General features: G+C 46.5%; 1 protein-coding gene and 1 long non-coding RNA gene across 4 annotated transcripts in view; one reads left to right on the top strand and one right to left on the bottom strand.

Moving 5' to 3' along the window:
* The window catches only part of LOC144953316 (uncharacterized), a 46447-nt gene that overhangs the window by 9995 nt on the left and 22897 nt on the right, over positions 1-13555 (bottom strand). For all 3 annotated transcript variants that reach the window (XM_078883881.1, XM_078883882.1, XM_078883883.1), the window contains 3 exons: positions 4107-4311; positions 2029-2242; positions 529-1449 (listed from right to left, as the gene is read on the bottom strand). In XM_078883881.1, coding sequence (XP_078740007.1) covers positions 529-1449; positions 2029-2242; positions 4107-4311 — 1340 coding nt within the window. The remainder of the gene's footprint in view (positions 1-528; positions 1450-2028; positions 2243-4106; positions 4312-13555) is intronic.
* On the top strand, positions 8751-10014 carry LOC144953354 (uncharacterized). The gene is made up of 2 exons (XR_013640799.1): positions 8751-9023; positions 9216-10014. It is a non-coding gene; the product is annotated as an uncharacterized LOC144953354 (long non-coding RNA).

Genomic DNA, 13555 nt, shown 5'->3' with positions numbered 1-13555 from the left:
CTATAGACACAGCAAGACACACACACAAAGCGATTGCATTTAATTATGTTTGATGTTCATAGGACATACTGTGGAAAAGTCAATGGCCACGAGTCAAGAATATTCTTGGAGTGGAAGAAAAGACATCGACAGCATCCATTCCTTGGTGGCCACAATAAGACTTGAAGATGGAGCGATAAAGCTGGTTGATGTGCCAGTGCGAGGTGGGTCGTAGAATATTAATATATAATTTTACATTTATGGAGAGCCTTCACTTGACATAGTAAAGAAAAATGGTGACCGAATAGAATGATTCGGATGGCAAGAGGAGTGCAAGGATTGAAGATTGAGTGATAGCAATAGAGGGTATTTCGGGGTTAGGAAAGGGCAGCGGAGATATGGGAAGTAGTGGGAGGCACGATAGGAGTGATGAGGTAAGCAGAACAGTGAGAGATGGCGATGACTTGAGGATGCCTGCATCGAGCAGTGGATTGATGATGGCTGATGATTACGACCCCAGGATAACAAACCCACGCACATCGGCCTCACCTGGAGCGCATTGAGGACGGCAAACAGGTACATGATGGCAGGAATCTTATTTCCATCAGGCATGAAGAAGTAAGCTCCCACACCCCAGATCACAGCCAGACCCGTCATGAGAATGAGCAGCTTCCATGCCTTCCCAGTGGTGGAATCACCCAGCAGACCCCCACCCTCCTGCCGCTTCTGGCCATCGTGATCCCAGAGCCGAGCTCTCAGCAAGATGTAGATGGCGACCGCCAGACCCACCGCAATGACAAGCAAGACGGGGACGACAAGGGCGAGGGCCTTGCTGCCATCCCAGTTGAGCCAGCACGAGTCGGGCTGCATGTACGCTCTGCTCGAGTGAGTGGCGGCGACTGTGATCACGGAAATCAGCACCGGCAGGCCGTAGCCCCCGGCAAAGGTGGCCGCCATCACCTTGCGCCCAGACAAGCCCCCATAAACGGCGTTGCCGTTGAGCAGGAGGTGAATGGCCTGCAATAGTAGCCACGAGAATGCGCAGAGGTAGCTGAGGTGGAGGAAGAACTGTGAGAGCGAGCAGACTGTTGTGTTTGAGTCGGAGATGGCCACCATGAACCAAACGTGGGAGAGGAGCAGAGCGCAGAGGACATTGAGTTTGATGCCGCGGCTAAGGGAGCGATGACCTCCATGATCGTCGTCGTTCTCCTCGCCGTTGGACTTGTGGCCATATCGCTTATTCTGATGCAGCACCATGGACTCCAGGACCACAGCAAAGATGAGGAATGCAATGGAGATGCTCAGACACACGTAGGTAATGATGGTAAAGGTGGGATCCCCCTGACTTGTTTCACGTAAGCGTAAGATGCTGAAGGGGGTTGTGTGAGTGCAGATACAGGAGACTGCGTTGTCTTTGGTGTTGCCGGTTGTGCAGCCTTCGGTCGACCACCCCCCAACACTGCCATTTAACTGTGAAAACAAATGTAATATTCCTCAGTCATTCACAAACTTGTTTCTCCGTGATTTTGGCTATCGCATCTGGAACTCTACTAGACTGCATTGAGAGAAAGAAAAAGAAAGCAATGAGATCAAATGATGACAAATAACGTATCATACTTTCATATTTATTTGTATTTGCTTTATGTTTATTATAACCAATTATTTTAGTGCTGTGATAATTTTCACGTATTTAAAATTACATGCGATTATGGTAATTTGTAAAAAAAAAAGTTTCCATAGGCCAATATCATTTTAGGCGAAATTTGGTATTCACAAGCATCTCCGAAAGTTAATCCTGTGGTTGTGTGGATTATACTCCGGATTCGCCTGTTTTTCCATCCACATTTAGAATCAACATGGATTACGAGTAATTGGCTGCTATACATATCCACATTACATACCACTTCGTTGAGCTATCATTTGTGGCAAGTTCGCTGGTGAAATAGAATCATATAGCTCAGTTGGGCCTGGTGAAAAAAACATGTTTTAGTTTAGTTTATACTCATGTCAACATCCTCTCCTCCCACTCATTGTCGACTGGCATCTTACTTTGAAGTCCCAGAAGGAGCAATGGGGGGTTTCCTTGAGGGGTACCCCTGCCTTCACCCCTCTCAGTGCCAGATTCATGGAGATGCCGGAACTGCCCCCTCCCTGGGCCCCGCTCAGCACGGTGCTCAGAACCAGGCTCCCCACACTTGGGCCAGACGAGGCCTCGCTCGCTAGGGCCGGAGCCAGCCGCAGGGGGAGGAGGTCCGTCAGCGTGCTGTGGGACAAGGGACAGCAGAGCACGGGGACAGCTGTTAGCTGGGGAAGTGACACACAGATGCAGCTGTTATCTGGGACAGTGGCAAACAGGGACAGCAGTTAGCTTCTTATTTTGTATGGGTTAATAGCAGCAGATTAGCTAGGGCAGTGCCACACAGGTACAGCTGTTAGCTGGGGCAGTGGCACACAGGGACAGCTGGTAGCTGGGGCAGTGACACACAGGAACAGCTGTTAGCTGGGGAAGTGGCACACAGATACAGCTGTTAGCTGGAACAGTGGCATACAGGGACAGCTCTTTGTTGGGACTGTGACAGACGGACATCTGTTAACGGGGGAAGTGACACAGAGGAGCAGCTGTTAGGTGGGACAGTGGCACAAAGGGACAGCTGTTAGCTAGGGCAGTGGCACACAGGGGCAGCTGTTAGCTGAGGAAGTGACACACAGGGACAGCTGTTAGCGGGGGAAGTGTCACAGAGACAGTTGTTAGCTGGGACAGTGGCACACAGGGACAGCTATTAGCTGTGTTGCCTTTGCTCCCTCAGTGCTGTCCCCATTCCACACGACCCCCTCCGTACTCTCTCCACCGCTTATGTTGGTAAGGTTACGGCGAATGCATTGTGTGATTACTATCCTGGTGATGGTCAGAGGTTATTCTAGTGTTAGTGTTAGGGTTTCGATTTAAAGCTTTCGTGACTGCAGGGATTCATCTTCTTGGTTCTTTCGGTAAAGTCACGTAGAAGGGAAGTAATAAAAGAATAAAAATAAAACATAATATTTTAAAACATAATATTTTATTATGTTTTATTTTTATTATTTTATTACTTCCCTTCTACGTGACTTTACCGAAAGAACCAAGAAGAGTGTTAGGGTTATTTTCAGTGTTGGCATTGAGGATAGCGTTAGGGTAAAAAAACATTTTACCATTGGAGTATGGGTTAGGGATAGGGCTAGAGATAGTTTGTGCTCATGTTAGGGTAGCAGTATCGTTAGGGTTACAGTCGAATTTAGTGTTAGGGCTAGTGTTATGGTCGAGTTAGGGCTTCGGTTAGAGTTAGGCCTCGTATTAGAAATCGTTTAACTATGCATGTGTAATGACAGGGTGACACCTGCCGGCTTGTAGGGATAATTACGGTTATCGCTGCATTACATAATGCCTTATTATGAAAGGGCGTATCTGGGGTAAAGGTCAAGGGTGGAGTCAGTCGAGAATCTCCGGGAACCAACCCAAAGGTTCTGGAAAGGTGGCGTGGCCAGAGGTGGAGCTTGGCCGCACCAAGCACATATAAGGAGCACCGAACCAGAGGTTCAAGGCTGTTAGCGTGGGGTCTGGGTCCTGGTTGCGTCGCTGCCGTCGTCACTTCTTCGTCTTCGACCACGTGGCTGTCCTTCTGCAAGACCAGCTCCGTCGCCGCCGCTACGCTCGTCAACCAGCCAGCGTAGCGCAGAACGGAGATGGGCTGCGTGTTTGGACAGCCTAGGTGTAGCCGCGTTATGAAGTGTACCGCCCTGTGTGCTCTTAATAAATAAGAAGCCTTCTACTAGACGTGTGTCGGAAGTTGGTCACTATACATGTGTTAGGGGTCATTGTTCGGGTTAGTGTTAAGAGTCAGTGTTATGGCGAGTGTTAGGGTTATCGTTAGGGTTATCGTTAGGGTTGGTACTCATGTTAGTGGTAGGTTAGCATTCGTGTTTTGTGCCAGTGTTAGTGCTGTTGTCTGCACTGGTCAGTGCAAGTGTTATGGTTACCATTAGGGTTACAGTTATTGTTAGTGCTAATGTTATGATCAAAGTTAGTATTGTAGTGAGAGTTAATCTTATAGCTCTTTTTCATGCCCGTGTGTGTATTGGGGTCTGTGACTCACGTGAAGGCCATGCTGGTGATGGTCAGGTTGGAGTTTTCATTGAGTTTTGAGATGGCCTTGCTGTCAATGTCAACAGACGATGTCCGCCCGTCCACCTTGAACTCCTGGTGGTACGCCGTGGGTGTCTCACGCGCCCGGTACAGCGAGCCAGCCATCAAGATGTTACTCGAACTCAGGTTAAAGTCTTCCCTGCTCTTCTTTGAACCTGAGCAGTGGAACAAAACCATCCCCTGTACGATAAACAATCACTTTTTCTCCATTGCCCATAGACTCAACACTGCCCATATACTCAACACCACCCATAGACTCACACTGCCCATAGACTCACAATGTCCACATACTCAGCACTGCACCATAGACTCAACACTGCCTATCGACCAACACTGCCCCCAGACTCAAGACTGCCTATAGACTCAGCACTGCCCATAGACTAAACACTGCCCATAGACTAACACTGCCCATAAACTCAACTCTATCCATAGATTCATCTTCTTTGTTCTTTCGGTAAAGTCACGTAGAAGGAAAATAATAAAATAATAAATATACAACATAATTAAATAATTCTCATGACGTTTCGGCCACAACGCAAGCAGCCGTCTTCAGGTGGAGAACAGGTCTGTCGAGAAGGCAGAGTCTGAATGGCACGCCCCAGACAGACCTGTTCTCCACCTGAAGACGGCTGCTTGCGTTGTGGCCGAAACGTCGTGAGAATTATTTTATCATGTTTTATTTTTATTATTTTCCTTCAACGTGACTTTACCGAAAGAACCAAGAAGATGAATCCCTGCAGTCACGAAAGCTTTAAATCGAAATTTTCTATCCATAGACTCAAAATCTGTTCATTAAGTAGTCCCCCATCTTTAACGTCCTTCTTTATTTCTTACTTAAAAGCGTCACCTCCTCTCCTCTGCCCATTATCCTCCTTTTCTCTCCCCTCGCCCCTACACTTCCTCCTGTTCCTCTCTGATAACCCTTTAGTGACCCCTACATGCCTATTTATAACTTCACTCATTCCTCAGCCCTTGCATTGTGCCCTTGCCATCTAAATCACTTTATTATTGTTACTGCTTTTTAAACTATGTAATAGAGCACCTTGAGATACTATAGATGTAGCGGGATGTCACTGTGAAGCAGGGCCATGAGAGGCACGGCGTGTGATGTAATGACATCGCTGACACCACTGGAATGTGGATGCAGTACCGGCCCTAAGCGGGGCTCGGTGAGCGCTGATTGACAGCGATGGATGGCACACGCGCTGCATGCAGCGCCAGCCCCTAGAGGATAGGGTGCGAGCGTGCCGGCCATGGAACAGGGTGTCAAAGGGGCCATGGCACTCTGGTTGACCCCGGAGGACCCCCAAAGGGGGGCTGGGGTGATCACGTGTCCAGTTAAAGATCCTTCTCGAGGATTTGAGAAGGTGGTCATGGCTAGGGGCGGAGCGAGCCCCGCCACACAATATACGCCGGGCCCCCAGTGGGACCGGCTGCTGTTGTTCATCCCGAAGACTTCACGTCCACATTCCACGTTCTACAGTGTCTCCAACACGAGAACCCGGACCCAAGCGGGGTCCGGTCCGTTGTAGTTAGTTACGTGTGATTAGTGTAGATAGCCTGGTGGTCCACCATCATAGTGTACTCCAGAGGTGTGGACTCGAGTCATGTGACTTGGACTCGAGTCAGACTCGAGTCATGAATTTGATGACTTCAGACTCGACTCGACAAAATGTACAAAGACTTGCAACTCGACTTGGACTTTAACATCAATGACTCGTGACTTCACTTGGACTTGCGCCTTTTGACTCAAGAAGACTTGCTACTTCCCATGAAAACTGGGGGAAAAAATTTTCACACGGCCGCGCCGCTCTCAGTTTATCTGCATCTGTGAAAAAAATGTGCACCACCTGTATGCATGCAGAGAGCACGCGCGCTGCCTGCACGACATCCAATCACTGTAGTCCCACGTTGTTTTGATTGGACAGCATCTAAGCAGGCACATTGCAAGACAACCAATGAAGCGCAACAAGCAACAACGCGCCAGTTGGCAAAATGATACCGAAGATAGTTTCGTTTGGCTATAAAAATTACGATGTAGTCGACAAAAAACGAGTTGCAATTTGCAAAACATGCGGGTCGAAGATTACAGACGGTGCTGCCACAACGTCTAACTTTGTTCGACACCTGAAGTTGCACAAAGAAAGGTACGTTTTGAACGAATGCTAAGCACCTTATCGGATGTACCGTAACTTACTAGCTGCTGCATATTTACTGTATCAACGAGACAGTAAACGCACGTCTCCCTTGCTGGTTAATGCTTACAAAAATAGGGATTTTTGAACCCCGATTATATGAGGTACATGAGTGTAGCACACTCAGATGGAAAACCTCTTCAACATCATGTCAACGTCCGTTTTAAAGTATCATTTCTACCTTGCTGCTAGACGGATAAACACAAATGTATATCTCAGTCTCTCCAACACACATGAGACAAAAACAGGCCTTCCAGTTTTACTCTTTCAATCGTTCAGTTTCAGAGTGGCTGGTGTGCTGCCTCATTGAGGTCGTTTATGTAATTTTGGTTAATCACAACTAAGCTGAACTGTCGCTGAAGACATAAACTATCACAATTAAACAATGAATGAGGCAGCAGTAGACCTGCAATTGCTGTGTGATGCAGCAAGGCACCATGGAATCTGGTGTGCAGGAGAGAGTGAACTATAAAGCAGGGGTTCCCAAACTTTACCATGACAAGGCCCCCCATATACCAGTAGATTCCAGCCAAGGCCCCCCTGACATGGGCCGTGCCACACTCTTTTTTCTGTGCACCTCCTTTCACAACTCGATGGAGTTGGTGCATCCCTAAACCCATCCAAGTACAACAGGAAACATAGTAAGACATAAACACTGTAAAGAGGAAAATGATGACAGTCACAGAAGATCCACCATTAGCCTTCCCTTTTCATATCATGCCCAAACAGCAGGCAGCGCATGGACATAGCGTGCTACCGTAGTCTAGGTCTGTGAGGCAGCGCACCACTGGGATATATACAGTATATAATAAAATAATAACGATTATAGTAGTAATGTTCAGAGATGCAATAGATTATTATAGTGCAGTTCTTAACTAATGGGAATATTGTTTAGCTTATTTTTGGTTTAATTTGGTTTATTTTACTTATTTAATTTATTCAATTATTTAGTTTTGCTATACTTTTCATGTCAACTTGCCATGGCCCCCCTAGCACCCCCTCGCGGCACACAGGGGTCCCCGTCCCCACTTTGAAAACCACTGCTATAAAGCATATGACTTCAGTTTCTTGAGGGAAAGGGCTTTCTTATGACTTTTGAAGCAGTGAAAATATTCTTAATATTGCATACACTGAAACTGAAATGTATTATCGTATACCGTAGTGTACAATAGACAATGAATATTAACACAACAACATTGATATGAGTAAAGAGTAGTTTCAAATACAACATGTGTGGCTATAAGGGATTTTCTGACATCTGTTTCATATTCTTTTCTGTTACAGGTATGAAGAATACCAGATGAACAAAAGCATCGTAGATGAACCACAACAGCCTTCAATCTCACAATTCCTGGACACTCGTGTAGGGCGTTACAGCATGAGCCACCCACAGCAGAAGGCCATCTCCAATGCGATACTGTCTGACTTGATTATTGATTGCAATTTTCCTCTATCTATTGTGGAAAATAAGAGCTTTCGTCACTTTCTGGCTGTGCTGGACAGCAAGTATACCCCAGTCTGTCGCCGAACGCTGACCACAAAAACAGAGAGCCTTGCTGAGGAGAGACGTTCAAAGTTAAAAACTCAATTGAGCAACACTGACCATGTTTCAGTCACTGTGGACATTTGGTCTGATCGAAAGATGAGGGGATTCCTTGGTGTCACTGTGCACTGGATGGAGAGAGATGCAGAGAGGGTACAGCTAAAGACAAATCTCTTGGCCTGCAACCACTTCAAACGCTCTCACACAGCGGAGCGCATCTGTGACCAATTTGAGGCAATATGTGATGAATACAACATCAAAGCTATATTGGACTATATCATTAGTGACAATGCTGCTAACATGCGCAAGGCATTTACGGTCTGCTTCCCCAGCGAACAGGAGGAAGATGATGATGCTGGAGATAATCTTGATGATCCTGAGCTATGGCATGACTTAACCCTAGAAGACCAGCAAACCGTCGATGCTGATATGGCAAAGAAACAGCGCCTGCAGTGTTTTGCACACACATTGCAGCTGGTGGTGGGAGACGGTTTGAAAGAAACAAAAGCGGCATGTCCTTCTCTCTCCAAGTTATCAAAACTTAGCTCCCTGCTCCATACAAGCACAACGTTTAAAGACATTTTCGATGGTGAATTTGGGGAGCACAGAGGCATCCCTGCTGCAGTGAGCACGAGGTGGAATTCTACACTGCGGCAGGTGAAAGCAGTCCTTCATTGTGATCAGCAAAAGCTCTGCGCAGTTCTTGAGAAGGCCGGGCATAAAGAACTGTCATTCACACTACGAGAGTGGAATCTGCTGAAGGAGTTGGTGGACATCTTGAAACCGTTCGGAGAAGCAACTGATTTGACACAGGGGGAGAAAGTCATTACAATCAGGGCAGTTGTTCCATCCGTCTTGTCCCTCAATCACCATCTTGAGAAGCTGAAGCCTCAAGTTCGTTTCCTGAGCAGCCTGGTCAGAGGTCTGCAGGCATCCCTGGAAAAAAGATTTCTTGGGATCTTCATTAATGTGAAAATGGCCCAGTCTCAAGAAGGGATCACTGTCCCCTTTTCAGACACAGTCTACCTGAAAGCAGCTGCCTTGGATCCAGCCTTTTGTCTGCTGTGGATTGAGCCCCATGTGCTGGTCAACCGTGACATCAAGGCAGAGGTGGCACAACGAGTTAAAGGTAAATCTTATTGACTTGCAATGCAACTTAAATGCAACGTAAAATAATTTGATCTTAATCTGATCTAGGATCTAATGTGATATTAATCTGACTTTAACAATAATAACAATTTTCAGTCTTGCACAGTATCATCAACATCAGTAATGGTAATAAGAGCTCTTTTGTTTCTGCTGTTGTGACACGTTTTTTTAGAATTGATCCTGAAAGATGCTGCAGAGACGGAGCAACCTGTGCCTGTGCCGGTGCCTGCTGAAGAAGAACTAGAGGACATGGAAGGAGAAGGGCTGTTTGCTGCATACCATAAGAGGCAGAAAAGGGATGTTGGGACCCCACCAGCAGTACAGCTAAGTCACTACATTGACATGGCAGAAGGACAGAATGCCCTTTTGTTCTGGGCACTGAACAGTAAGACTCTTCCTTCACTCTTTCAAGTAGCCATCCGAGTCTTGGCAGTGCCTGCTTCTAGTGCTCCAGTGGAGCGAGTTTTCAGCCATGGTGGCATCATTCTGCGTCCCCATCGTGCACAAATGACTGACAGACTTTTGGCCAATTTGATCTTTTGCAAATGCAATGCAGTGTAGGGGCCTCCCTCCACCTGTCCACAGCACGCATGCGCACACACACTCACTCTCTGCTCATCACCTGTCCACACAGCTCTCTCTCTCTCATACACACCAGTCTCTATGGAGGCATTCCAATTATATTATCAGGTTGGTCCAGTTTTTCAGAAGTGATCATTTTGAGGAGTGAGGATTTTATTGATGACATGTTTAAAAAAGTTTAGGCTAAAAGAACCCATGTCTATTTGAAAGTTAAACTGTTTTGCAATATGAGGTCAATGCAATACAGGACTGAAGCTGCTGTGCATTGTTCTAGTGCAATATGCTGTTGAAATAAGAGCATTTTTTGTGAAAATTAAATTTTCTGTTTTTTACTGTGTTTGATTAATGTCATTGTATAAAAAGAGGTTTAAATAAATACAAATCTTACAGACATACATGATTTGTATAAATTTTATTTCTGTGGTAAGAGGACTTGAAATGACTCGAAACTAAAATGATAGGACTTTGGACTCGACTTGAGACTTGCAGGCTTTGACTTCTGACTCGACTTGGGACTTGCCTCATCTTTGACTCGACTTGACTCGGGACTCGAGAGCAAAGACTTGAGACTTACTTGTGACTTGCATAACAATGACTTTGTCCCACCTCTGGTGTACTCTCTGGTGAAGGGGCAGTTACTCCTTCGTGTTAACGTGTTAATGTTAATAAACGTGTTGCCTCCAAGAGTATGTCTGAGTCTCCGTTTGAGCCCACTACATAGATGTAAAATAAGATAAGGTTACCATGGTGCAACGATTCGCCTGTGAATTATTAAATGGCGATGTCCTTCAAGAGGAATAAGAAACAGTTTACGTTGTGTTCATGATCAGGTTTTGTCGGGTTAGGATGCGTAACATTTTTTTTTATTATTGAAGATATAGCGCCCTTCACAATGCAATTATCAGAGAGCGCTTCACGAAGTGAACATAATACAGTGAGGGAAAAAAGTGTTTGATCCCCTGCTGATTTTGTACGTTTGCCCACTGACAAAGAAACAGTGAGAGACAGAATAACAACAAAAAATCTAGAAAAACGCATGTCAAAAATGTTATAAATTGATTTGCATTTTAATGAGGGAAATAAGTATTTGACCCCTCTGCAAAACATGACTTAGTACTTGGTGGCAAAACCCTTGTTGGCAATCACAGAGGTCAGGTGTTTCTTCTAGTTGGCCACCAGGTTTGCACACATCTCAGAAGGGATTTTGTCCCACTCCTCTTTGCAGATCTTCTCCAAGTCATTAAGGTTTCGAGGCTGACGTTTGGCAACTCGAACCTTCAGCTCCCTCCATAGATTTTCTATGGGATTAAGGTCTGGAGACTGGCTAGGCCACTCCAGGACCTTAATGTGCTTCTTCTTGAGCCACTCCTTTGTTGCCTTGGCCGTGTGTTTTGGGTCATTGTCATGCTGGAATACCCATCCACGACCAAGGGAAGGAGGTTCTCACCCAAGATTTGACGGTACATGGCCCCTTCCATCGTCCCTTTGATGCGGTGAAGTTTTCCTGTCCCCTTAGCAGAAAAACACCCCCAAAGCATGATGTTTCCACCTCCATGTTTGACGGTGGGGATGGTCTTCTTGGGGTCATAGGCAGCATTCCTCCTCCAAACACGGCGAGTTGAGTTGATGCCAAAGAGCACCATTTTGGTCTCATCTGACCACAACACTTTCACCCAGTTGTCCTCTGAATCATTCAGATGTTCATTGGCAAACTTCAGACAGGCATGTATATGTGCTTTCTTGAGCAGGAGGGCCTTGTAGGCGCTGCAGGATTTCAGTCCTTCACGGCGTAGTGTGTTACCAACTGTTTTCTTGGTGACTATGGTCCCAGCTGCCTTGAGATCATTGACAAGATCCTCCCGTGTAGTTCTAGGCTAATTCCTCACCGTTCTCATAATCATTGCAACTCCACGAGGTGAGATCTTGCATGGAGCCCCAGGCCGAGGGAGATTGACAGTTCTTTTGTGTTTCTTCCATTTGCGAATAATCGCACCAACTGTTGTCACCTTCTCACCAAGCTGCTTGGCGATGGTCTTGTAGCCCATTCCAGCCTTGTGCAGGTCTACAATCTTGTCCCTGACATCCTTGAAGAGCTCTTTGGTCTTGGCCATGGTGGAGAGTTTGGAATCTGATTTATTGATTGCTTCTGTGAACAGGTGCCTTTTATACAGGTAAAAGCTGAGATTAGGAGCACTCCCTTTAAAAGTGTGCTCCTAATATCAGCTCGTTACTTGTATAAAAGACACCTGGGAGCCAGAAATCTTTCTGATTGAGAGGGGGTCAAATACTTATTTCCATCATTAAAATGCAAATCAATTTATAACATTTTTGACATGCGTTTTTCTGGATTTTGTTGTTATTCTGTCTCTCACTGTTCAAATAAACCTACCATTAAAATTATAGACTGATCATTTCTTTGTCAGTGGGCAAACATACAAAATCAGCAGGGGATCAAATACTTTTTTCCCTCACTGTATACTTGAATATTTGAGATGCACAAAGGAGTACAAAGTTCACACATTAGTTTAAACATATGAAAGAGAAACTAAAATACATATGGTGAATTAAAAAAACCTGAACACCTTCCTTTTGTAAGGACAGTACGGAGTGATTTGAAGACAATACGGCTCCCCGTGGCCATGGTTACTAATTAACATAATGGGAACAGACAGGGTCAAGTTAGGGTAATGTGGGACCTAAGTGGTCACTGATGATTCATGCGACAGGCTTTGACAGGGTCGCGTGAGGTGGAAGCACGGGACCTAATGGTCGTAAATTGTAATAAGGGCAGAGACAGACAGGGCCAGGTGTGGTGAGAGAAGGTTCCGGAATAGGGGTATGGCCGGGTCATGAGGGGGATAAGAGCCTGCATGAACCGGTGCTCTTGGCTGCTGTTGTGGGGGAACTGCCATCGCCGTCGTCACCTTGGAGCGTGTCGTCTTCATCATCCTGGAGTGGGCACCTTGTAGTCTTGGAAGGCTAGAGTTATGTTGTCTCAGAATAGAGTTATCTAAGTTACCCAAGTGTATATAGTCACTCGCGGTTAATCTAGTTATAAGTGAGTCGGCGTAATTTAGTCATAATAAATATACATATAACTGAACAAGACGGTGTCTTTGAGAGCTACATTACAGTGGTGTCAGAAGTGGCTTGTAATATGCCGAAGAAAGGAAAGAGTAAGAAACCACCTGTAGCATCTTCAGAAGAGGAGATGACCAAGGGGTCCCCCCAGCAGCCCAGGGAGCCGGGGTCTCGGTGACAAATACTGCAGGTGTAGAGAAAACGGCGCCGGTAACAGAAGAATGGCAAGAACTGGTGGTGGAGCCGGATCTGCTCCGCTCGACCTTCGCTGATTTGGTGGCAACGATGCGAGTGGCAACTTCAAGGGCTGACATGGCCGGGGACGAGCCGCAAAGTCGTGCAGGGATATGGACCACGCAGTCGGGGGCCGCCATTTCGCGGGAGGCGACGCGACCGACGGCCGCCATTTGGTGTCCTGCGCTTGAAGCAGCAGAGGCAGTGTCAACTCCCGCGGTGAGGCGAGGTACCGCCGATCGACCATGAAGATTGCCTTTGATTAAATAATTTACAGTGGCGGTGGGAGATTTGAGGGCCTTCACCCGTCGGTTTGGAGCAGCGTACCAATCCGTCGGCTGGACGGAGGAGAAGGTGTTGAGAGCTTTACCTATGGCGCTTGATGATGGCCTCGCAGCATTCTGGGCCATCCCTGAGCAGAAGAGGGCTACGCTTCAGGATGCCTACAGGAAGATGTCTGCAGTATATGGTCCACCGTCGGCCCTGCGTGGTGCCTGCAAGCATACAAAACCTTGGGAAAACGGACTTTGGTGGCTGCATGGACCGGAAAGTCTTGGACTGGGGACGAGTGTACCGGGCGACCATCAAAGATTGTCTTGGAGCCGTTGAAGAAAG

The sequence above is a fragment of the Lampetra fluviatilis genome, chromosome 74 (genome assembly GCF_964198595.1).
Source record: "Lampetra fluviatilis chromosome 74, kcLamFluv1.1, whole genome shotgun sequence".
Classification (NCBI taxonomy): Eukaryota; Metazoa; Chordata; class Hyperoartia; order Petromyzontiformes; family Petromyzontidae; genus Lampetra; species Lampetra fluviatilis.
This window is presented reverse-complemented; position numbering and strand designations above follow the sequence as displayed.